Source organism: Neolamprologus brichardi, chromosome 6, assembly GCF_056152115.1.
Source record: "Neolamprologus brichardi isolate AB-2024 chromosome 6, ASM5615211v1, whole genome shotgun sequence".
NCBI lineage: Eukaryota > Metazoa > Chordata > Actinopteri > Cichliformes > Cichlidae > Neolamprologus > Neolamprologus brichardi.
The window spans coordinates 29,276,612-29,303,960 of record NC_142109.1 but is presented as its reverse complement, the minus strand read 5'-3'; the positions used below and the strand labels follow the sequence as shown (position 1 = coordinate 29,303,960).

The window sequence follows — 27,349 nt, the reverse complement described above, 5'->3', positions numbered from 1 at the left end:
ATTCAAGCGAGGTGTATGACTGCTAAGCAGCTGAAGCAGGATTTTCAAAATGTAACACAGGTCGTGATTAGCATTAAATGCGGTAGCACTGCAACCTCCTCATATCCAGTTGTTGGGAAACACTAATACATAAGGTGCTGTGAAAAATAGGGAAAATAAGTCACATAATCCCTTGTATTGCAAGCTCCAGCTTAGTTTTTGGTGCAGACAAGCTGTGATCAGTTAACTTGTGCTGCCGCTCTTTGTGGATTTAGACAACTGAATTTAACAAAAAATAAGCAGATGTTTAACAAGCTACACGGCTGATTTCCCACCACTGGAAACTATAGAGGTAGTATAAAAGGTTTAATTCAGTGAATGAATCTAATCTCTCTCTACATCCAACATACTGTCTCACAAAACTGCAAAATGACAACTTCAGCCTGCACTAAACTGATTAGTACATTAAATCTTAGTTCATGTTAATGTTTAGAGATGAATGAGATGAATGAACACATACTGTGACAAATTGCACAGAAGCAGTTTGTGTTTTTTGGGATATTTATTGAGCTGTTTAAAAAGCTTCTGTAGTGCTAGTTAGATGCTGAAATACAAACTTTTTGCATCTGCATTAATTGCTAAGTAATTCAAGGAGATTCCACAGCATGTCTTTCATCCCGTCTTCCTTCTCTCACCCCAACCGGTCGCAGCAGATGGCCCCGCCCCTCCCTGAGCCTGGTTCTGCTGGAGGTTTCTTCCTGTTAAAAGGGAGTTTTTCCTTCCCACTGTCGCCAAAGTGCTTGCTCATAGGGGGTCATATGATTGTTGGGTTTTTCTCTGTATGTATTATTGTAGGGTCTACCTTATAATATGAGCACCTTGAGGAGACTGCTGTTGTTATTTGACGCTATATAAATAAAACTGAATTGAATAGATAAAACATCTTGCTCATCATTTTTGGTTAACCCCTTCCTGTACCTATTTCTGCAGTAGAATAGGTGGTTTAATTGCTGTGTTCGTTAGGCTGCTGTCAGCTTTGCACTGAAACTAAAAAACTGAAAGAAACATGTTGTGAGTGCGCTCTTCATTACAGTAGTTTTTCATATCAGCGTGAAGCCTGCAGCCTAGGTTTACACTGTTAACTGAAGTATGTGAAACCACATCTCAGGACATACTGAAGTAGTAGTAGTAGTGTACCGAGCAGTAACCAGTATTACTTTATTAGTAAAGTTAGTAATTAAGTGAAATAATACACTTTTTCTGAGTAAAAATCCCAACACTGTTGGTCACTCCACTAAGTGGTGTCATTAAACGGGAGCTCGGCAACATAATGACGTTTTTGGATTTTAATTGTTTTTTATTTTAATTCTTGAAGTTTGCTAATGTTGGTACATAATTTACCACTCTGCCCTCTTGGCCAAATATGATCACTCCTGGGCCCAACGAACAAACAAAAAAACCAAAAACCCAACGTGGGGTAGTCAAAATGCTATAATTGAGACTTCAAAACACAATTCAATTCAATTTTATTTATATAGCGCCAAATCACAACAAATGTCGCCTCAAGGCGCTTCATAGATACAGAGAAAAGCCCAACAATCATATGACCCCCTATGAGCAAGCACTTTGGCGACAGTGGGAAGGAAAAACTCCCTTTTAACAGGAAGAAACCTCCGGCAGAACCAGGCTCAGGGAGGGGCGGCCATCTGCTGCGACTGGTTGGGGTGAGAGAAGGAAGACAGGATAAAAGACATGCTGTGGAAGAGAGACAGAGATTAATAACAGATATGATTCAATACAGAGAGTTCTATTAACACATAGTGAGTGAGAAAGGTGACTGGAAAGGAAAAACTCAATGCATCATGGGAATCCCCCGGCAGCCTACATCTATTGCAGCATAACTGCAATACACAAAACGGGAAGATGAAGTTACATGACAAAGACCATCTTTTACGTACAGTCTATGATGGCAGCAGTGCTGGTGAGAGATGACATGGCTTAACCAAAACAGTGAAGCTGCATAACCCAAACGCTGAGCTGAAAGAAAAACATGTTCCAGAGTTGAGAAGAACTATCATATACTTGTAATTCTCTGTGAGCATTGGACTTCACCTTACACAAAGGCATTTGTGTAGTTAATCTTTCAATAAGTGCACTTTTAATCTCAATTTAAATCACATGTCGATTGGTGTGTCTTATTTGTAAAGACTAGTATTCTGACATACAACACTAAAACCGCATAAATAAACAGTCAAATAAAATTAAACCGCTGAATGGGGAGTCCTTGCGTTCCCAGTGCAACCGACCGGAGCTGCAAAAGTACACTATTTAATAATAGAGTGACAGTGTGAACATGCGTCAGTGGCTTAGTGTTTTGTTATCAGCCTCCATATTCTTCATAGTATATATCACTGCAGCAGCACAGAGCCGTGAGTTGTTTTTCCATAGAATTTTATTTCCAAAAAGCAGTTGGAGAAAAGTAAAACAAGCGAGTCAAGTACAACAAAACAAATCCCTGAAAGGGAAGAAGTAAAAGCTGATAATGACAGAAGGCCTGATGATATATACAACAGCAGACATCATTTTGGTGTTGCAGTACCAGTGAATCACTTGACAGACTCATGGTATTCTTCACATAAGTTCAAAACAAACAGCAAAATAAGGATTTTATTTCAATGGACAGAGAAGGTTCTAAAAGTCAGCTAAGGCACACAGAGCCTCCCCGAAAAAACAAAAGAAAAAAAAATCAGAACGACGGGGAAACGTCAGTCAGAGAAATTTGTGCAACAGTTGCTCAACAATACATTCCAGTAAGAACAACAACAATCTGGCATGTGATTTTCTCTGAGAGGCAAATAGGACAAGGTCGTTGTCACAGCTGTCCAAAAACACTGAAACAGGTTATGTACTTTGATCAATAAACACCATCAATTCACTATTTGTGCCCAATTATCGACACTTTCAATGTCATTTTACCACATCTGTATTTACACGTACAATACCCTTTAAACATTATTTCGATACAAAATACCTATGTACATCCTCTTCATTTGTTATTAATTTTTGTTACAAAATAGGACTTTCACATTTAGTTACATTGAATTATTTCACTTTTTCCAAAACGGTCATTGAGCTTACATCATAATGTACTGTGTGATGTAATTGTACAGAGCATGATGGCACTAGAAAGTGGGAAACAAAGCCGCCCTTTACAACCTAACCCCGGAAACGATGCAGATTTGAGAGGAAGGAGAGATAGCAATCGTAATACACACATCTGACAGAGAGGCAAGGTGAACTTGACATTAATGAACAGTAATGTCTGCTAATTAGCCTGTTCAAAAGCACTCGTTTAGCTCATGTGATGACTAAACAATGTTGACAATCACAGATTGAAAACCTAATTGGCTTCAGAGGAAACTTATTTCAAGGTAAAACAAATATGTGACCGCACCTCTTATTGTGGTACAGTGCCATACTTAGTGTAATTAGGTTGTCTCAAATGTCCAGAGATTGTCTTGATGAGAGAAAAAAGTACTTTAAATGTAAATAGGGTTGCAAAGGCGCGACAGACCCGATCCAATAAATTAGTCACTTTATAATCAGGAGATACAATATGATATTCACTTGAAATTGTACATTATTGTCACAGCATGAAGATCACTACCACTCAAACCATTCTGAAACCGACGGCGACCATTAAACACCAAAAAAAGCACAGTTTCTCCCACAAACAACGTCCAGTGTGTTCGCTAGTGAAGACTGCTTTTGTTCAGCTTTTCTGTTTTTTGCTCAGGTTGTTAGGCAGCTGACCTCTCACCTTACAGGTCAGAGTGGCTTTCTCTTGTGATGCACTTGGCAAACGGCCACGTAAGAAACCCAAGACAAGAAGATCTATTCAGACAGGACAACACTGACTAACACATAGGTGCGGGCCATAAAAAGGTACAGTATAAGTTTGGGGTGTTGGCCTTTGTAAATAAAGGCAGCTTTCTTTACAAAAAAATATTTATCGAGCTGCCAAGGCAGCGTTGCAGTTATTTAGTCACTGACTAAAAATATCAGTATTTATATAAACTTATAAATAAATAGCGACTTCATGGACCTCCCCGCCCCCACCCCCCCTCCATTCACACTATTTTTGAGACTTAGTGTAGAATTATGTACAACATAAAGTGGTGTTCGAATAACCGGAATAAAGAAAAAGAAGGCAACACGTAAAACCAGGACAATACGTTTAAGGTTAATGTGACATAGTTTTGTTTCAAGTTTGAGGCAAGTTGGTTAAAAAATAAAATTCTAGCTCAAGAACAGCTCTCGTTCTGTCCTCTGGGTGTCTTGTTTGTGTGGAAAACTCTGCACCGTGAAAATGCTAAATCTCATAATGCTATCGTACAACTATGACAAAAGAAGCATTTATGAATTTAGTACATTTTTAACACTAAAATGTCTACATGAAATTCCTAATAGAACCCCGTAGCCTCCAATTACTCTGAGAAAGTGACTGTACTTGTTTTCTTCTCTGTTTTTTGCAGTTTTACAACAAAATGTGACTGGTGAAGATTTAGCCAAGCAACAAAACGTTCAACAATCTACTCAGGCACTGATATGAACTACGTTTTGAGTTGTTCTACTCATGTACAAACTTAAGAAACTTAAAAATGAGAAATTTGCTTTTACTGACGATATGTTTGAGTGGGCACAAAATAATCTGTTCGACTGGGGATATGTGAATACTCACACACTGTGTCATTTTGTTGGTGCTGACATAAACTCTAAGTAGGCACGTTTAATTCAGTACCCAGCTATCTTCTTGTGTATGTCTTAATACTAAGGCCTTATCGCAGCAGAACCTGGTCTGCTAGCAGTGTCGATAGCCCGCACTCACTTGACCCACGTGCCCTGTGCGAGGCATTAAAAGCTGACTTTATAATTCACTCAGCAGCCAAATAAATGCTTGAAAATTGCAATGTTTGATCACAGTAAAACTCAGCCGTGAGAAGAAAAATAAATACACAGAGAAACTGAAATAGCAAAGCCAGCATAATCCCCTAAACAAGGAATATTGTGGGAGGAAAATGTTCCCCTTCGCTTTCTGTCCCCCCAAAATCCACTTTTTCTTTTGATTTCAACATCTTCCGCGAGAGATGGAGAACACTCACCCCCCCTGTCATCTGCAACAAACACCTCAAATAAATAAAGATAAACAGTGCCACGACCTCCTGTCCAGCTGGAGGCCTTGCTGCTACCTGATACGACCATTGGCACGAGGTGCTCCCAGCTGAGATTTGGGGTCTGGGCTCATGGAGCTCCACGGGCTCTTGGGGCACGCCTGCATGACAGGACAGGCCGTAGGGCCCACGGCACAGACGTCAGCTGCCTCCCACAACTCGCCCACCAGGCTGTCTATCCAACGCTCGAGCTCAGGGCCGGTCAGGGCCGCGTTCCTCTTGGCCTGCTCCACGTAACTCAGACTGACAGGGATGTTGAGCACCGGGTTGAGGCCGTGGAAACTCTGCTCCATGTAGCTATTCTTAGCTGGCCCATTGTGGAGCTTCAGAGTATCCTCTGGAGGTTTGTGGGAAGCAAGAAAGAGAGAGCAGACAAAGAAGTTATAGACAGGGAGCAAAAAAGGTGGTAGTCAGTGGTCAAAAATGCAGATTGGATTGAAGAAGGGGGAAAAAGTTGGGCATGGAGAAAAGGGGGAAAAGGGAACGTGAAAGTGAACGTGACTTTCTTTCTTATTATCTTAAAAGTGTAAATTGGATGCTTGCATTGATTTTTTTTTTTACAACTGGACCCTCTAAATCTTCTCTTTTGATGTGGTTTGTTAGTTTGTTAGGCTACTGCAGTGCTGACTTTCTGGAAACAGTGAGAAATATTCAAGACATGAAGTCATCCTTTCTTCCCATGACGGTTATGCGCTGAAGGAAGATGGTAAACATAGACAGAACTTCTCCCTAAAACACCCTCTCCACCCTGAGCTCTAGTGAAGCTTTAAATTCCTCACTGCCACTCTAACTGGGGTGCTAGCCATCCCTTCTAACACAAGCTTCCTCTCATCCAGATGTTAGCAGACTTCAGCACTTTTTGCACACTGACGACAGAAAGATGCAGTCTGACATGGCAGTGGCCAACCAATGCCAGCTTGCTTTGTGGCAGCGGCGTGCAGTATGAAGTCATGCATCTGTGTAGAGTTTCTGTATATGCATGCGTCTGCTGCTCGCTCTCTTTGCGCATGGAAGGCCACATCGTAAAGTTTGACAGGCACACCATTTAGGAGGGAAACCTGATGTCAGCCATGGCAATAAATTATATGTGGACTCATGAAATAGCTAATAACCAAAGAACACATTACAACACACATCAAGAAAAACAAACACAAGATTATTACATAATAACTATAAATTAAACACAAGCATTATTAACTTAGCGGGTCTAATAATTATGTAGCCTTACGTTATAAATTTTAAAGACTCAACTTTATTTTCCGTCAGCCACTTCGGGCGATGCATCAGTTAAAGACAAACGTCCGGATCCAAAGTAAGCTAAAGAGATGCCCCACATCGCCCCCCACATCCAACACTAACTAATAATATTTCATATTTACAGCATATTGATGCACTGAATTTCTGCTTGCAGTTTCACAGCTGACATGTTTATCTGTAGCAGACTCGATGTAAACACGTGACCTTGTAGTACCACATCACCCCATTAGAGCACTTCGCTCTCACACTGCAGGCCTACTTGTTGTTCCTAGGGTATTTAAAAGTAGAATGGGAGGCAGAGCCTTCAGTTTTCAGGCCCCTCTTCTATGTAACCAGCTTCCAGTTTGAATTGAGGAGACAGACACTGTCTCTACTTTTAAGATTAGGCTTAAAACTTTCCTTTTTGCTAAAGCATATAGTTAGGGCTGGATAAGGTGACATTGAATCCTCCCTTAGTTGTGCTGCAATAGACGTAGGCTGCCGGGGATTCCCATTTCCTTTTCAGTCACCTTTCTCACTCACTCTGTGTTAATAGACCTCTCTGCATTGAATAGTACTTGTTATTAACCTCTGGCTCTCATCCACAGCATGTCTTTATCCTGTTTTCCTTCTCTCACCCCAACAGATGGCCCCGCCCCTCCCTGAGCCTGGTTCTGCCGGAGGTTTCTTCCTGTTAAAAGGGAGTTTTTCCTTCCCACTGTCGCCAAAGTGCTTGCTCATAGGGGGTCATATGATTGTTGGGTTTTTCTCTGTATGTATTATTGTAGGGTCTACCTTATAATATAAAGCACCTTGAGGCAACTGTTGTGATTTGGCGCTATATAAAGAAAATTGAATTGAATTGAATGTCGTATAAGAGGAAATGAGAATGTAAGTGAAGTGACTCAAAAATGTCAGCTTTACCACAATCTTTATATTAATCTTTAGTCTGCTACAAATTACATTAAAAGTTACAGTAAGCTGTGTCCTGCCACAAAGTACGGCTATAGCAGAAAAATTAAAGCAGCTTTTCTTTGATGTCCATGGATATTTTACTTTAAGCCAACATTTTCATGGTTCCCCGCTTTAAAGTATCTAATCAGAGTTTAAAAAGTGCTCGATCCTTCTGAGGGAGCTCTCTCAGCTCCCAGCCCAACTTAATGTGTATAGCTGGCTCGCAATATTAGACACATTTATTCAAGTGTAATCTTTGTATCGTACTGAATATTTCTGCTTCACTGCATTGACAGTATATTTTACTTTTTACTATCTTACACTTACCTGACAGCTGGAGTCAATGGTTACTTTATTACCTAATCCTATATTTAAGTTTTAATAAGCTAAATGTATTTAAAAAAAAACAAACTAAAAACCTGTGTTGACCATTAACATAGCTTTGTCTGTTCTGTTTCATGTCTCACTTATAATAGATTCTTAAAATAAGTGCTTTTAAAAATAGAAACAGAAACTGCAGATTTAGAAAAAATATTAAATAGATTTTAGGTTAAAAATACAACAAATACAATGTTTCAATGTTACTTTAAGGAAAGAAAAAAAATCCAAATTGTACTATTTCTTGATGCACTGTAACAGAGGTTCAGTATGTAACTGTAAGAAGGCCCTCTCTTTTGGACAAAAAGACTGAGCTCACACAGCAGCCCTTTCTATCCATACATCAGTAGAAACATAACTGCATAAATCACAGTGATTTAAAAAAAACATCTAACAGTGATATTTATAATATCACCATTTTTTTTTTATCAATATTCATCTTATTCTTGTAGCCAGTGTGCCACAGAGATTCAGGTGAAAAATAAAAAATGCCATGTGCTGTTCCCCTTTATCATTAAAAGGCTCAGTGAAATTATTAAACAGTGAAAGACATGATTATGCCAAAGCTGGCGTCTCAGCTCTCATGTGACTTTCAAAGCAACTTGGCTGCTTATGGATTACAAGACTGCAGTGCTGCCCCTTATCCATGCTGACTGATTGATTTAATTGTGTCACTGTTTTCGGAGGGCTAAGTGCACTGTTGTTTAACACTCTGCTTAGTATGTATGAGCAGCTCGCTGGGTTATTAGGGTTGACTTGATGACAAATAACCAGGGTCTGCCGAGGCCCAGAGGCTTGATTAGAAAGGGCATCGCTGCAAATGCAAGGCTGTGTGCATTTGTGTGCGTGCCTGTGCAGACATTTCGAAACACCTAAATCAGCAATCGCTTCTTTTAGACGTGACCTGTTGTGTAAAGAGTGCGATATAAAACTGATCCCATTCAGTCCTTTGAGCTGATATTGACATGTGGGAATCACTGCAGAAATTTAAAAAGAGGACACTTAAGAAAACTCATGAAGACTGTTGATTTTTATCAAAGTGATCTCATCAGTTCTGCTTGATTATTATTATTTTTTTAAAAGCACAATGAGCTTCGTGGACCCTATTCTTAATGCCAGCTTATATCAGCTGATTTCTACACTTTCACGCATCCAATTGGCAGATCTCATGTAAGGGTGCGTATTAACCTTGCTTTAATCTGCCTGTGATTGTTCCGCATGTGTAAGCCCCCTTACAAGCCACTTCCACAGCAATTCTGCCTGTCGTACTGCGTATGACTCAATCTGTTGTGACTGATGGCTGCTTTGTTCGGTACGAACATGTTGCTTCTGGTCTCTTCACCTCTGGCCTTCCATGGACGCATAAATAAGTGTAAGGAGGTTCCACAAAAGAGCCAAACTCCTGACTAAAATTTGACTTTTAGGGCTCTCTGAGACTCGGTATGTCGACTTCATAAAATGTTCATTGCCAAGCAACTACAAATGTCCTTTGAAACATAAAGTAAAGTATGACAGTATAATGACAGAAAACCCAGAAAACACACCACAAAATTACTACCCAAGTCTTTTTTATGACACGGTTTCACAAAGACTCAATATTATATACAAACTGTGGTGCTGTATTGAATTGCACTTTCAAGGTCCATAAAGTAATTGCAGAGCTTCCACTAAACCTCCACGAGCAGAGAAATGTTTGACATTTAGAAAAACACCCTTTGTATTTTTTTTTTTGATGAATGGTCATCTTTTGTTGAGGAATAGCACATCAGTGCAATATGCTTAGTAAGGCTACTTTTGCAAATAACACAATCAATAGTAATTTTATGTTATGCTAAAGCTAAAACAAATGGCAAGTGCTACTTATACATGAGCCTTCTACCACAGAGACAACTTGAATCTCTTTCTCACCTTGTCGTATGGGCTGGTGTTTGTTATAAGCCAACGGGGCAATGAGGAAGCGCATCTCCGCTACAGGACTCCAGTGATGCAGGATGCGGACGTTCCACACACCGGGCCGCAGAGGCTGGTTGAGCGGTGGGCGATAGTGGGTAAACTCGGCGCTTGCATCAATCAAAATGTCATAAGTGGCTGCGATGACGTTGGTAGGGTCGATCCACACAACCGTGACGGTGACGTTCGGCCCTTTAACCCACTTCTGCATGCCCACCGTCTCATCCATGGGACCCATTAGGCCGCCAAAGTTTCTGAAAATGCGTTCTTTGGCATCCCATTCTGTCCCAATCTGCCCCAGAAGAGAAAGAATAGGCACGTGAGTTGGTGATAGACTGGGGTGAGAACAAAGATAAGCAGAGAGACAACAGCAAAAATGCACAGGAGCTGCTGCAACACATTAAAAACATTTAAGTGGGGGAAATGGTTTGTTATTCATAAAAATGCAAAAGGCAATGACCTTTTTCAACTTTTCTGGACAGTTTGAAATATTGCAGGGAGTAATGTGCAGCCTCTCACTGCAGGTGTGAGGCTGCAGCGAGGTAACCAACTCCCTTTCATAGTGCTCCTGTGCTGTTTTGCAGTAATGCCACACCATCACTGTTGCTATTATGACTGACTATGAGGCTAAGGAGTCATGCTGAAAAAAGATATCTCAAAGGGGTGAAAATCAAACGCACTCCCGTTTCACACAAAGACAAAATCAGAAGGCAGTGAACAACAACACCAGTGTGAACACTATTTGTCTCAAACAGAAACAACAGTGGAGATTATTAAAACCCTAAATAAGTAAAAAAAATCTCAAATAGAGGAAGACACAGATTATATGCAGAGACATGGAACCGCAGCTTTTTGACGGATAAAAAAAGCATCTAGGGAGAAAAGCTCAATAAAAACTGGGTTTCAATGCTTCCACAAAATCAGAGAAAGCGCTTTTCTTTGCGTGAATTTTGAGATAAATAAATTTAGCAAACAGTAGCAGTAAGTCAAATATATCTTTGGCAAGTTGGGAGACATACAGTGCCTCTGGCTGCAGAAGCTGCCAGCCTGCAAAACACTGGAGGGCTGCCAATGGAACAATGAGCCACTTTAAGATTATAATGTGCTCTAAGCTTACATAATTAACATTTAGAATACACATGTTTGCAGGTTATTGGTTATGTCTTTCTAACTTATATTTTGCCAAAAGTCCCGCTACAAAACATCCCGCAATAAGAAAGAACAAAAGAGATCCAGCGGTAAGACAGGCAAATCATAACAACAGGAACACAATTACAGTAATTGTGTTTAATATCTTCGCTGTGGTCAACTTAAAAAAAAGTCATCTAAATTGCAAAACTGTGAGACAGCGTGATAGAGAGGGAGGCACACACACACACAGGCTCTGACAATAAAAGATGTCTAGGGTGTTTGCAGAAATGTGAGAGGGATGGCGGCTTTAAGAAGCGCTCATCCTTACAATAGTAGCTGATTAACACAGCCTCACCCAGCCGGACGATCAATGCCTGACTGGAATTGACTCTGCATTAGGTCCTCTGAGAACTGCGATTACCATGTACAGTATAAATAGACACCACTTGCATAAATGAGACACGCACAGAAACAGTGTGTGTTTTGTCATCAGTTAAAACACACCTCACTTTCCTCTCAATTATTGGACTGACCTCTGCCATATCTGCCCCTTGGACCTTGCCCCTTAAATTACTAATCAGCTCTCTTGTCCTGCACCTCTGTAGCTCATTACTTTATTCAATACTGATTCGCTAATGCACACTAACGCTCATATGGCTAGCAACACTCTCCTTCAAGGCCCCAGGAGGAAGTTAAAAGGAGCAGTTGGAGAGAAATAACACTGTTTTCCACTACCAGGACACTTGCAGATGGCTGTCTAAACTGAGCTGTAAGAAGAAGATTGTGACAGTGTTCACGTGCCTAGAGGGGAACACTCTGAGACCTGCTTCTGGTTCTTGCAGTTTATTTAGCAACAAACATCTACTATGCGCAATATAAAATATGCACATCTGCATTCCAAGTTGCATTTTTTCTAAGCCGTTTCAGGTCAGACGAGTGGGCAGTCTCCTTTCTCTATTCCACAGACTTCTGTACCAACATACATATAGCGTGGAAGGACACATAAGTTAATAAGATGCACAGGCAACTTGTCTGACTGCTGTCTGGCCTCATGACCAAAGGTCAGGGTCTATCCTGGTTACAACAGAAATGCTGGACATAAGGCCATTTTAACCACAAAAGTGTAAAAAAAATAGTATTGCGATGTAACTTTAACACGTACCACCCACAAAAACAGTTTTGCAATCCAAACAAACTCTTCTAGGAGGACAAATACACTCTAACGCATCACAAAAACTGCTCAGTAACACAAACAAGACTCACGCCTTCAAACTCCCCAGATATTAATCCAATACAGCATCAGTTGGATGTGCCGGAACATGGACGATCCTTTGCCAACATCCCGAGGCCAGACAACACACTACAAGCCAGAACTACTTAACATTAGGCTTGCTTTAATGTTGTGACTGCTTGGTGTATAAACTGATCTGCTGTTTATTTACACAGAACACTTGAGGTCTTTTTGCAAAGACATGGCAGTGTTTTAACAATAGCAAAAGTTGGCTGGAACATTTTAACTACATTCATAAAGTTTATTGTTTTAAAGACTGCAATTATTGCTTTCCACTAACATATTTCTCTCCTGGTGATGACGTTCAAGGTATATCTGTGGATAAGAGATGGAACCAGTACCAGAAAACTCTTCCTTCGAGTATGAAAGTAGGTCGAACAGGGATTAACTTCCTGCCTACTTCAGCCTATAGCTTACGATGACCTCCAGACTCAACCTGTCCCTTGGTGCTCCTACCCTATAAGCTTTGGCTTAAGACCAACACTCAATCAAGGCTTATGAGTGCTAACCAAGTCAGGGGCTCACGACCTTCTTTCGCTTATAGCTGTACTTAGAAGAACACGCTTAGGTGGAACAAATGCTGATCTGGCAACCTCATTGTGGCTCTACGCTCTTTGTCCAATTACTACATTTTTCTACCAGCCTGTTCACTCACACTTTCCACCCAATTGGACCATTTATTCAGATTTTCCACTCTTAACCAGCAATTACTAACAGCCTCTGCTACGTTTGAAACATTTAGCCCTCATTTATCGTCTGCTGTTGACCTGACAAAAAACCAAAATAAAAAAACTTGATAATAACCTGGATATCATCACTTTTATTACTTTTCCCAAATTCATTGTTCACCATTATTACCTGTATTACTTGTTTCATGCTCTGTACCTGACTTAATAGAACGCACTGGCTGCCTGTCCGTCAGAGGATAGACTTTAAAGTTCTGATGCTGGTCTATAAAGCTCTGAATGGTTTAGGACCCAAATACATCAGTGACCCCCTGACCCAGTATGAACCTTCCAGATCCCTCAGGTCATCTGGATCCGGTCTTTTATCAGTTCCTAGAGTCAGAACCAGACACAGAGAAGCTGCATTCAGCTTTTAAACTCCCAGAAAGCCTCAGATCGGCTGAAACACTAAGTTTATTTAAATCCAGGTGGAAGACACATTTTAACTACTGATTTTATCTACTGTTCTGATTTTATCTGTTTTGATTTTTGATTTTATATACTGTTTTGTTTGTTAGTTAGTTAGTTTGCTTGTTTTAATCAATTTTAAATCATGCTTTTTATTTGTTTTTGTTTCTAATGTCTCTGTAAAGCACTTTGAATCACCTTGTTGTTGAATTGTGCTATACAAATAAACTTGCCTTGCCTTGCATAAAATACTCTATTTTCCAGCTACAGTTCATTTTTTCTCTGCGACTCAGTAACCCTGCAAACCTTTTCTCCATGTCATCGGGCAGTCGGTGCCTATAGTTTGACACTTCCATTAAATAAGTCTGGTCAGTTTTATCAAGCAAGGTCATGGACGGTCCCACTCTACATCTGGCCCTGCTTAAAAACATAGGGCACAAATGCCCCTCGAGGCTGCATTTGCAGGCTTATTAGGGACACTTTTTGGAGTCGTAATCAAATACAGGCGTCTACTAGCAGCACCAGCGGACTCTCCGGGGGCACACATTACGCTACCGAGGCAAGATGGATGGATGCTAATAAACATTCACAGTGATGCAATGAGTAGAAAACAAGAAAAAACAAGACAATTTATGTTATAAAAGCACAAACTGGAGTTATTCTTGCACATGTTTTTCTGGAGCTAAACGTTTCTAGACGTTATCCAAAAAAAGAAAAATGCAAACATCTGACACGAATGGGACAATAAATAATTTGTGCTATTGTGAGAATAGTCCATGTACCAGTCCAGTAAATTTAAAGGTAGTTACATCATTGTCTAAAAAATTTCATGTGTGGAAGAAAAAGCAGAGTGGGATGAGGCCGGATGAAACCCACGCAAACAAAGGAAGCACATGCAAACTCCACACCAGATGTCCACCTTCTTGCTGTGGACATCTGGACAAGGTGCCAGTCTATCGCAGGAGTGACGCAGACATCCGTCCACTCACATCTACAGTGAGTTTAAAGTCTATCAGCTAACTAAACACCTACATGTCTTTGGGACGTAATGGGAGTAATGGAGAGAATGTGAAGCGCTCCACAAAGAAAGGTCCCAGCTGTTTCAAGCTAAAATGCTCGAAAATGCATACACTTTGTCAGAAGCATTACTCTTGCTTATCTACATTGTATTCTGTTACATTACATCATAATATGTTGCTACTATTTTTTCCTCCCATGTATGTCCACATAAATTATCTAGACTGTGGTGGAATGAGGACGTAATCTTCAGTTAAAGTTAGTCATGGTGCTGTAGGATTTATGCACAGCTTAAAATGCCTCTCAATGTCAAATCTGGCTTGAGGTGAAATACTGGTTTTTAATGTGCAGGTTTTAAGCGGTCCTGTACTAAAGTGCTGTAAAAAAGGCCTATAAAGGGAGCAACAGGGGAGTGAAAAGACATATCTGTCTTTCTTTATATCCAAAGGAGGACAAGGAAACCATTGTTGAGCCAACCATATGGTTTATCTAGCAAACCCCAGTATATAGCTATAGTATAATGGTCCATATCTACAAATTTGACAAAAGGCAGTGCGCTGCTGCAGCTACGCTGTGCTGTCGTCTTGTATTTTGAATGACAGAGGGACAAACTGATTGACTGACAGCCGCTACACAGTGCGAGACAGAGAATGTTTTCTCAGGCTGAGCATTCAGATAAAAGCCACAGCTCACATCACTTCTCTGTCACTCGCGGTTTCATAGGTTAGACAGACAAACAGGGCTTAGCAAGAGGGAGCCACACGTCGGCCGGGCGTCTGCATCCCTTCGTGTTCAGAATGAGCGCGCCGCAAAAGGTCGAACGTGGTCAAAGTGTATCCAGGTGCACGAGCATTGTCCGCGGGCACAAACAAATTTGTTCGCAAAAATGTTGACATTTCTGCCTCCCACTAAAGCTCTGCACGATAAAAGCAGAGAAAAAGGTCAATTTGCATTCACTCAGTTAATTTTGTCCTTTTTAAAAAGACACTCTGTGGCTGTCACATCACAGCCGAGCGGCTGTATCCTAAACAGGCGTTGTGGTAAACAGAAACACACATTAACATAACAAGACAATCAAGGGAAGCATTCCAGTGTGAAGGTGAGAAGACGTTCTATTAGGAAACAACAAATAAGCAGCACATGAAGCGCTCATCCCTGTAAACTGGGATGAATTCAATCAATTTACATTTTACAAGGCCATTACAGGCACCAGTTTAATTGTGTGGAGATGCGCCGCTATGAGTCTTGGCAAGGGCGATATATGAGGTCACCATGGCAATGAGCTGTATATCTCACCTCTAATTATATGCTGAGGAGTGTGTTTTTGCTGTGTGCTGCTCAGAGTTTTAATGGAACTCATTTTCTGACACTGGCAGCGGCTGACTGATTGTTTTGTGACTCACGCCAAACAAGCGAATTCAAATTAAAAATGAATGCAAGGGCACGCAGACTGATATGCTGACTCACCTCTGCGAACTGCAACCTGCTGAATGTGCTCGTAGGAGGAGTGGTTAACTTGAAGTTCTTTGTGGGCGCCACCCAGGTCTCCATGGTCTCCAGCTTGCTTGTTGCCAGGTTAGTAGCATGGTGCTTGACCAGATAGCCCTGGAACTGGTCTGACTGGAAGTAGAGATGCACTGATACTGGGTGGCCCATGGGGAAATACCTGACAGAGCGTTGAGAAAATGAGAATCCATTAGCAAACCCGATACCTTCTGACCTACCTACTTGACGCTGCTGCTTTTCAGAGCTGATACTGGAAGAAGAGGAGAATATCAAGATTCATGTGGATAAGGTCTGGGGGGCCTTGGACATGCTAATGTGGCTGGATGCTAATGAATGCTTGCCGTGAAGGTTAGTGGAGAGTCAATGTGCTGTGTGATTGTGTGACACGGCCGACATTAATTCAATGACCTTTAACAGAAATCCAATTGGTAAAAGACATGTGTCAACTAGGCAGATAATTCCCAAACCGCACCGCTTGCGAGTTGCTGTGTCCACACTTTGTGGGTTCATGACTGCTGCTGCAGTAGATCCCAGATCAGATATGAACTGCTGAAGTACCCTTAAGAACTTCTGAGTAAACAACAAAGTTTCTTGTGCTACAGTGTGCTGGTTGCTTTAACATGTGCTCTGAAGTGGAAGGGATGACATTAAGAAGACACGTGACGGGCGGCACCACAGTGGTCTGAAAATTACAGAATAGTTATGGGCTGCATTGGCAGCATATTCAGATTAGTCACAGACGCACACACACACACACGGACAAAACCCAACTAAAGCATTACAAGACAGCTGAACAAAGTTGAACTGGGTCATCCAGTCAGCTGAAGCTGAATAAAGGTCTTGCCCCTCTGATTAGTCTGTTGTTTATTTGTGTGTGCCGCTTCATACGTGACAGAGGGTCTGCCCTCAGGGCAGCCAGCCGGAGTGACTTCTGGAAAAACAAAAAAGGGGCCAGGGCAGGCACTGCTGGGGAGCACGGTGCAGCTGCTCTCTGCACACGTCCTGAGTCCTTCTCGCCCAGATTTCTCATCCTTCTGCTTCCTTAAACTCCTCTTTATTCCTCCTTTTTTTTTTGGTTGCACAGCTACACACAAACGCACATCCACGCACTGTTTCTCCCTGCTCCCCTGTGCCTATGGCCTCATCAGTATTCCAGTAAAGGACCAGGAGTCAACCCGCCCTGGTAAATGCTACCCTGACAAGCAGAACAGCAAATATTTACACTCACAAGAATAGCATTGCACACTCCCTCCACTCCAGCTCCTTTTCCCCGAGTCTTTCTCTTTTTCTCCTCTTCTACATTTTCCCACCTGCTTTTTCCTCCTTTCCCCTCATCGCTCTTCTTCCTTCATTCTGCTTTCTGTCCCATCTTTCCCAAAAGAGACGTGGCTGCCAGTGTGAGACGCAGAGAGCAGGGGGCAAGGGCGTAGCCTGCACAGAAGCTCCATTCAGGCTTTTACTCCACAATCTCTCCAATTGAGTCACAGCAGGCTGCTAAAAGAACCAAATCACTCTCTGTGTCCCTTTTTCTCTCTCTCTGCTGCTCAGGTCTCACAATGAAGTTGACCCATCCATCTGCTGGTAGCACATCTGAATTTGAAATGCATGCAAAACACGTGGCCACACGCACACAAACACATTTACACACGCACACCATATGTGAGCAGACTCGAGACATCACACCGACACTTGAAAAAGATATATTTTCACATGTGAGCTCTGCTGGGGCTCGCTTTAAGCAAAAACGTGATCGGCTTTAATTACTCAGCTCACGAACTAAATTACAGATCAATAAAACTTAAACAAGACAGCTCCGGGCAGGCCTTGCAGAGTGCCAGCACACACATTGTGTGTTTAATTATTACGTTAATAAACCACAGAGTGGTGGAATTACAAAAATCACAAGCCAGCGATTCAGCTGGAAACACTTTTGTGACGTAAAACACAAAAGACAAGCGAGGACTGTGACACCAAGCACTAAGTTATGACATCATATGACGCTATGGAAAATTAAGACCACATTATGAGACTGAAATATCACATTATAACATTTCACACAGCATATCATGTACATGTTCTTTAGGCCCGGCCTGCCTCTCTAATGTGTTATCACTACATAAAAATCAAAGTGAAACACATTTAACACATTTAACATATTTAATGTGCTAAACAAAGAATATTTTTTTCAATATTTCTATTGCTGTCTTTAGTAATCAAAGTGGATAAATGCACATTTTTGCATTTAACACAATTCTGTACATAAAATGCAGACAGATTATCAATATTCTAATATCGTCAGGTACATAGCTTCAAGACTTTGTTACATTTTTTGTATTTACTGTGCAGCGGACATATTTAATTTAAAAAACATATCTTCCCAGTGGTGAAAAGGTGCTGTGAGGATTCCCGGATTACCTCAAAGTGGTTTAGTGTGGTTAAAAAACCTACTGTGTTTTTCAAAGGGTAGGTAGAGGTGTTGTCATGCCTCTAATGTAATGCTAATACATGAAAGGTACAACCTGGGGCTAATGTTGGGTAAGATTCCAGGTTTACTTTTTTCTAATCCTGTCACTCACTGTGGAAAAAAAACACACCAGCGGTTACTGTAAAAAAAACCCATTGGATTGTTTAACAGCAATTTCTGCTTATTAAAAATCGTCTGTTGTGCTTGTGGTAATTCAAGAAAGAACCCCACATACCAGCGTAATCACTCGTTTTCTCTAAGCTATCAATTATTTAAATGCGGGTACAAGTAGTCGAATAAGCTGAGTGAATAGATTTTTATTTTAGGGAAAATAAACACTTTACTGATGCTATTGTACTGACCTTTATTGCAGTGTAATTTCAACCTGCATCCCTTGTTATTGTTAATGATTGCTAAAAACTGTGGGGTGTTGGGTATAAACTTTTCTGTCTTCCCTAGTGGGGCATGAAAGAAAAAGGTTTGACAACTCATGCCATCTGCTAATCAACAATATATATACTTATCGCAAATTGCTCTCTGATGCATCCAGTGGACTATTAATGTGTGTGCGTGTTAGATAGAAAGCATTTGCATAGAAAGGACATAGAAAAAGAAAAGTGCTTGTATGAATGGGCGAATGAGGCAAGTTGTGTAAAACGCTTTGAGGGCTGAGATAGAGTAGAAAAGCGCTATATGACAAACAGTCCATTTACCATGTATGTTAACAGACACATTAACAGCATCAATTATGAGGCGCTTACCTAAACACAAACAAACCCACACTACACACACACATGCAGATATTTAAAGCATTTCTTTCTGTTTTCTCAATCTATGACCTCTGCCCTCTCGGTGATTGGAAACTAATATAAGTTGTGTGTTTGAAGCCTCTAATTTCTCTCGTTCGTGCAGACACACACACATGCACACCTGTCCCAGCTCTCTATTTTAACAGATGCACAGCGTTTGAATAACAACAGCTGTAGCCGCGAGATGGTTTTGAAGTTTGCCTTTGAAACCATGCCTTCTTTCACTGCCTGGCTTTACCTACTAGATTTCACAGAACACCCACAATGCAGCGGGGCATCGGACGCCTTGCTATAGCGGGGACCTGCTTGTGAGGAGCAAACTATCTCAGCTCACATGCAGCGCGCTCCAGCTGAGGTAATGGCATTCGTGTTGCCTTCTTGACTTACTCTATAAACTGCAACTGAAACTGCCTTCGAAGACACCTGATGATTTTTGAAAGTTTCATGAGCGGAAACACAGGCTGGCGGCTTGGATGACTCCCGACAAAAGCCACGACAGATCATATCGCCGTTCGCCACCATACGCTGTTCAAACAGCCTGCCTTCATGCTGTTTTCTATTATGTTTTTTTGTTCCTGGTCATGTGGGGCCAAGCTGTGTTAATGTTTGCTGACATCATTAAGATGTTGTAGGCGTTCGTTTCCTGGATGCACTGAGATGCATGGGGCCTTGTGTCGCATGTACGCAAATTAGCAGTTTACGCTTCCCCTTTCCGTTCCACATTAGCATACTGAATTTGTGACTCTTTTGCATACAGGTCTCATTACTGTGCAAATAAACTAAACTGATGAAAGCATATGCTATTAAAAATCCTACTAAAAGACATGAAGCTGAAATGTTCCATTTGCCTGTTAAATATGAACGCATACTGTGGTTTTCCCTTTTAATTTAACCACACACTGTATGTTAACAGCACCCTGGAATTCATGCATTTCCACTAATTATACCCTAGCATAAAGGCCAGCTTTCAATGTTATGACCTATATAGCGTCATTATCTGACGGATAAATTGAGTGTCATATTGTGTTACAAGATGAATAGCATTACCCAGAGTTCCCAGTTGCTGACTGGTACTGTTCATTGTTATCTTATTTCCATGACATGTGATCTACAGTGGGGAAAAAAAGTATTTAGTCAGCCACCGATTGTGCAAGTTCCCCCACTTAAAATGATGACAGAGGTCAGTAATTTGCACCAGAGATACACTTCAACTGTGAGAGACAGAATGTGAAAAAAAAATCCATGAATTCACATGGTAGGATTTGTAAAGAATTTATTCGTAAATCAGGGTGGAAAATAAGTATTTGGTCAATAACAAAAATACAACTCAATACTTTGTAACATAACCTTTGTTGGCAATAACAGAGGTCAAACGTTTACTATAGGTCTTTACCAGGTTTGCACACACAGTAGCTGGTATTTTGGCCCATTCCTCCATGCAGATCTTCTCAAGAGCAGTGATGTTTTGGGGCTGTCGCCGAGCAACACGGACTTTCAACTCCCGCCACAGATTTTCTATGGGGTTGAGGTCTGGAGACTGGCTAGGCCACTCCAGGACTTTCAAATGCTTCTTACGGAGCCACTCCTTTGTTGCCCGGGCGGTGTGTTTTGGATCATTGTCATGTTGGAAGACCCAGCCTCGTTTCATCTTCAAAGTTCTCACTGATGGAAGGAGGTTTTGGCTCAAAATCTCACGATACTTGGCCCCATTCATTCTGTCCTTAACACGGATCAGTCGTCCTGTCCCCTTGGCAGAAAAACAGCCCCATAGCATGATGTTTCCACCCCCATGCTTCACAGTAGGTATGGTGTTCTTGGGATGCAACTCAGTATTCTTCTTCCTCCAAACACGACGAGTTGAGTTTATACCAAAAAGTTCTACTTTGGTTTCATCTGACCACATGACATTCTCCCAATCCTCTGCTGTATCATCCATGTGCTCTCTGGCAAACTTCAGACGGGCCTGGACATGCACTGGCTTCAGCAGCGGAACACGTCTGGCACTGCGGGATTTGATTCCCTGCCGTTGTAGTGTGTTACTGATGGTGACCTTTGTTACTTTGGTCCCAGCTCTCTGCAGGTCATTCACCAGGTCCCCCCGTGTGGTTCTGGGATCTTTGCTCACCGTTCTCATGATCATTTTGACCCCACGGGATGAGATCTTGCGTGGAGCCCCAGATCGAGGGAGATTATCAGTGGTCTTGTATGTCTTCCATTTTCTGATGATTGCTCCCACAGTTGATTTTTTCACACCAAGCTGCTTGCCTATTGTAGATTCACTCTTCCCAGTCTGGTGCAGGTCTACAATTCTTTTCCTGGTGTCCTTCGAAAGCTCTTTGGTCTTGGCCATGGCGGAGTTTGGAGTCTGACTGGTTGAGGCTGTGGACAGGTGTCTTTTATACAGATGATGAGGTCAAACAGGTGCCATTCATACAGGTAACGAGTGGGGGACAGAAAAGCTTCTTACAGAAGACGTTACAGGTCTGTGAGAGCCAGGGATTTTCCTTGTTTGAGGTGACCAAATACTTATTTTCCACCCTGATTTACGAATAAATTCTTTACAAATCCTACCATGTGAATTCATGGATTTTTTTTTCACATTCTGTCTCTCACAGTTGAAGTGTACCTCTGGTGCAAATTACTGACCTCTGTCATCATTTTAAGTGGGGGAACTTGCACAATCGGTGGCTGACTAAATACTTTTTTTCCCCACTGTATGTGAGATAAAGCGTCAGCAGACAAACAAAAGGCTTTTGTATACTCTATGTTGTGGTTTCGTATACTATGTGTATGGCTTGCTTTTGACAGCAAAAGCAAACTGGAGTGCACCTGTGGATGTAGGTGCAGGTGCGGTGTAATAATAATGATAATGAGTGCGTGTGGGTGTGGCTGGACAGAAGACCAAGGGCCTGAGAACTATTTGCATGCATACATGGACGTCTGCGGGGATTGTGCATTGTGCACATCTTCACAAAACTAACCTGCAGCTGTGATCCTTTGGGTTCCCCTGCAGCGAGGCGGCAGCCCTGGCCAGGCCCAGTCGCGAGAAAGCGTGGTAGTACGTTAGCTGTGTGTCGGACAGGCTGGCCACGCCATCTGGCTCGTCGTACACGTTCTCCCAGTATGAGTTCAATGCCAGCGACCCCTGGGGAAATGGTCCAAACAGGTAGGCATCCAGCTGGTTCACTATCTCCTGGTTAACGCTGGCTTCGAACTTCCTGGCAAAGAAGGTGGGCCGCACTGTTTGCTGCAGGCAGAGAGCGTAGGAAGGTGGGGGGGGGGGGGGGGGGAGAGCAAAGCAAAGACGGATGAGATAAAGAGAAGAGAAAAAGGAGAAGATTAAGAAATGGTTGTGCGCCAAGATGTCAGCCGAACAAATGCGATGTGTGAGATATGTGAGGAAGTGACACGTGGGCAGGAAAGAGAATTAGATAGGAGGTAGTATAAAAATGAGTGAAGTTAGCAGATAAAAATAGGGAAATCATTACCATATGGGTTTGTGAATTAATTATTATGTATTAAATCAAATATACTCTCTCCCAAGACTATCTCTCTATTTCATTCTTTTGCAGTACAAATGGTGTCCTGTACTTTAGCGGTTCCCAGCATCCTGGTCATTGCCCCACAAGGGATGTTAAGATAAACGGGAGGGTTTAGATGAGCTTAAAAGATTATCCCATTAATTTAACACCACAAAAATCACCATAGACAAAAATGTCAAACCACAAATATAGTCTTTTCTTCCTCATCGGCTCTGGCGCTTATGTTACCCACAATGAAGCTCTGCTGCCAGTTGGCTGGAAATTTGACTGCGTATCCTTGTAGCAGCTAATGTAGCCTCGAGTCATTGGCCTCAAGCTTCCACGCAGGATTCTGGTAAATTCCTTTCTTTATTGACATTGACATAATTTAAATATTTTTCCCCTGCAGTCGCACAGCTTTATAAAAACAGTTTTCACATGATCGGTAATTTAGTACAACTCCAGACCTGTAAACAGACTTTGATGTGTAAAATAATCGCACAGCTGCTTATAAGAACAAAAGAAAACATGTTATATTAACGCCTTATTTATTAATGCATATAATTAATGGACAAATAATCACTAAAAACACTGACATAAAACCCGTAGAAAACCTCACGCTGCTCCTGTGCACGTCACTTCACATCAGCAGATGATCCTACAAATTCTGAAACTTGTGAGGCAGAACAAGCAAATCCACCTGCACGCCAATAACACAGATGTTTAAAGGTTAATCACATTATGGTGCAATTGCTATTGATGGAAGGACTTTGGGTGCATCACTGGACTTGTAAGTCACTTAGGGCATCAGTACCAGACAGCTTCATTATAGTAACTACAGTCAATACTAGTAGACAAAGAAAAGCAAGAACTAGACACGATATAAACATCTGCATGCTTTTCTTTAGTTATCCATTATTTGTCTTTTTCCTTATCAGTTCTTTGCATTAATCGCTCTGCCTGGAATCATCCACTCGAGCCACGTTGTATTTGTCCCTGCCACGCTGTTGGTTATGCAGCTGATGGTGCATCACGAAATCTGCCACCTTCACAGTCTGGCTTCCACACAAAGACATCTTTTAAGTCCTAGACACCAAACTATTCATCCGGCACCAAACACATCGGTGCTACCTGCTAAAAAAGGAGACCAAATCACGCTGTGGCACATTTCTGAGAGATGTGCTTTTTTTCTCACAGAAACTGTTGGATGCTGGCGTGGCGTGGCACAGTACCAGATGTTGCCCTAACACTCAGAGATTGGCTCGAGATATCAAAGGAAATGCAAAGGAGTGGGTTTTAGTTCCCAGACAGTCCTAGAGCTTGTGGGTGTTCTGATGTGCCCTCTGTGGAATCATCTGAAAGCAGCAGCCTGTCACAGCCTGTCTTTCTCACATTCTTCCCAAAATGTACCCATTCTAAACACATTACTAAACAAAGACGCACAAAGAGAAAAGGCACATTACACCAATCTTCCTTAATAAAACCCCTCCTCTAATGAGTACAGTTTAAAGTAACTATGGTAGGAAATTGACAGCTGTACTGACTTTAAAAAATTGTTCTGATCTGGAAAACAAATGAAAGTTTTCTATACTTGGCTGTACCGTCTCAAAGAGATTACTTTACGGTAAATTAAGTCTTAGTAATCCCAAGCTCTGGCTTGCTTCTGGAAAGTCTTTTTTACCCGGATTGGACTTCACTGATACCAAGGTGCCAACCAGACCCAGCGGCAGTGCCAAGGGTAAAGGGTTGGCACTAAACTGAGACTGAGGCTAGACATGCGGCAGACAGCTTTGGCGAAGGGAGAACTGAGCTCCGTGCGCCGACTGGTATATGAAGAAGAGGAGAGATGAAATGACTCACCGTTCTTGAAGGATACGACTTAAAGTGATATTCTGCTGAGGCAGAACATTTGTATTCACTTTGTAATTCAGCTTTAAGATTTTAGGAGCACATTAAAAGTGTGAAGCTGACTTTCTCTGGGGCTCTAGAGTCACTGCCACTCATTCACTTTCATTTTGAAAGGCTAGCTAACTGTCTCCTTAATCACAGACCCAAGGCTGAGAAGATCTAATTATTCCTACTATTTTTTTCCTTTCAGGGTCATACTAATTGAGACATAATTTTGCACGTATCGACTGTGAAAGCTGTGGGAATACATTGGATGCTGAGGTTGAGAGGACAGACCTTGTGAGCAAAGAATTTAAGGATTGACTGCTGCTGATTTCCTGCAACATACTGATGTGCTGCAAACGTCTGCTGAAAGTAGTGCTGTTTTTAACATTCATTTTTGTATGTTTGAAGATGTGTCTGATTGACATCTCTGATGAGGATCCGCTGCATAGTCTTTTCCCCTGGCCTTTTGCCAGTTTTGCTTATTAAATACTTCTTTTCTTCTGAAGCAGCAGCTTTTCCTTAACATGGGATAAAAGGACAGCTGGAATTTCCATTTTTGCAAATCCTTTCATTCCTGCCTATAGCATTTGGCTGGAAGCTAAAGGCAGTCGTGTTAATAGCTGTGGGGAATATTACAAATTTCCCACGAATGAAACAGTAATAAATGTCAAAATTATACGAGCTCTTGCTCTTGACCTTTCTTTAAGAATGAACAATACTGGCTTTTGCTGGACTGAAGACACTGCATATGTGATCAATCATGTGATAAACAGAAACCTGCTTTATTACACTTTATGGAGCAAAGCCTGTGAGCTAGTTCAGGCTGGCAAGTCGACTGCACTGCGTCATATACACTAACATGCCTCACTCTCCTCACCTCATAACTAAAAACAACCACCCAGGTTGGCGGCCTGTTGTAGCTGCAGAATTTCCCATCTCGCCCTCTTTTGTGACATCTGGCAGAAGTTATTAGACTAAAATTACATGACCAGCAAAAGAAAGACACTTGATACATGCCTTTGTATTCATATTAAGGCCTTGTTCTAATTCTTAACTTTACTTTAAAGCTAAATTAGCATTGGGCATAAAAAGTTGACGTTGCTATGGTGATGCCACCCATTAGTTTGTAAAGGCTCAGTTTTAGTACTGTGGCTATCACCATCGTGGTTTGTTGGAGGTAGAAGTGACCATATTTGGACAAGAAGGTAGAGAAGTAGTAGTAAATCAACACCAGCGTGTAAACGTCTATTTCTGGTGATAGGCTGAACATTTTAACACTGAGTTGCTTTTTGGAGTCAGCCTCAAGTGGCCATTAGAGGAACTGCGCTTTTTGTTAGCTTGATTTTTTTTTTTTTAACTGTGGAAGTTGCATCTTGTCTGCCACGTAATTCTTTCCATTTTCACTGTATTTTATGTTTGTTCGTATTGTAGTTTTATGATAAGGTAGTTTGTTTTCATATATATGGTCATATAGTTTAATGGACAATGGAGTCAAGATAATTAGATGTTTCTCCGCACTATATTTTCAAAGATATTTTAATTTGTAGTGCAGAGCCGTTAGCCCACTGCTGTGGCACTAAGAGTTTTTGCATAAATACTGCCAACTCATGCTTATGATGAGGAAAAGCCACAACAATGTTATTCTGTCTATTCTTTGCCGTACAGTCGTTTTTTGACTGTAATCCTTTTTTCCCTCCTCCTCCTTAAAAAAAGAAAAAAGAAATCCAAAGCAAACAAAAAAAATGGAGCATCATTTTTTCTCTGACCCTTCTCATGGATATCCAACCTATTATTCTTGCTTCAACTTGCTGACACCCATTATTTCTAAGTTAAATCAAACACAGAAAATGTAAATGTTTACAGAATAACATCTGTAAGATAAGATAAGATAAGATAAGATAAGATAAGATAAGATAACCTTTATTAATCCCACACGAGGGAAATTTGTTTTGTTACGGTAGTGCAAAGTTGCATAGAAAAATTAGAGAAAACACTGGAATAAGATATCAATAAGATACTGTACACAATAGAAAAGCCTCAGTTTTAGCACTGTGGCTAGCATCTGGGTTTGGGCTGGAAGTAACCATATCTGGACAAGAAGGTAAACTTTTTAATTAAGAAGCGCTAATAGTTAACTTAGTACAGGACTGTGCACAACTCCTGCGTTACCCTCCAAGGAGCTAAACTTTCTGGCTGCCTTTTCACTCACTTTCACTCCTTTTTACCCAAGCATTTTCAGAGTAATGTTTTTCTTTATTAAGGAACTTAACACTGCTCTATGAATAATTAGAGAACAAAAAAGGGACCTAACTTAATGATTAGCCAGTGTTGTGTCTGAACACAACAGAAAAATACGGTGGCCCTGAGAGGCCAAACGGACTGCAACTTAAGAAAACACCAGCAAAAATAAACATAAACATATATGGATGTCTTACAATGTTTTCTATAATGTTTTCATCTTATCTATTTTAATTCTTTTTATTATATTATTCCTCTGTTCAGCACTTTGACCGACACTTGATGTCTTTTAAATGTGCTATATAAATAAAGATGACTTGACTTGACTTGAATAAGAAAAACGCTGCAAAAGCAAAAACACAACGGAAATAGGAAAAATGAAAACAGAAAAGGGAAAAAAATGATTTCCAAAAGCACAAGGGATGTGTTTCTGGGGAAACAATACCCCGACGGACCAGTTGCAGGAACCAAAATATGTTAGGTAAGTATGTTTTAATCTCATGATTCATATAATACTGATGGCAGATTTTTAGGTTATTAGTTAGGCTAACACACTTACCTCTCATCTTTTCTTTCCTCACAAAACTGATAGATCCTCCACTTCTTTTAAGTGTCTCC

At 41.2% G+C, this 27,349-nt stretch overlaps 1 protein-coding gene across 1 annotated transcript in view; it reads right to left on the bottom strand.

The window, feature by feature from the left end:
- Positions 1 to 2,420: 2,420 nt before the first annotated feature.
- Positions 2,421 to 27,349, bottom strand: part of xylt1 (xylosyltransferase I) — an 85,485-nt gene continuing 60,556 nt past the window's right edge. The window contains exons 8-11 of the mRNA XM_006790635.3: positions 22,061 to 22,326; positions 15,768 to 15,966; positions 9,687 to 10,020; positions 2,421 to 5,547 (exon numbers count right to left, since the gene is read on the bottom strand). Coding sequence (XP_006790698.2) covers positions 5,225 to 5,547; positions 9,687 to 10,020; positions 15,768 to 15,966; positions 22,061 to 22,326 — 1,122 coding nt within the window. The 3' untranslated portion in view covers positions 2,421 to 5,224. The remainder of the gene's footprint in view (positions 5,548 to 9,686; positions 10,021 to 15,767; positions 15,967 to 22,060; positions 22,327 to 27,349) is intronic.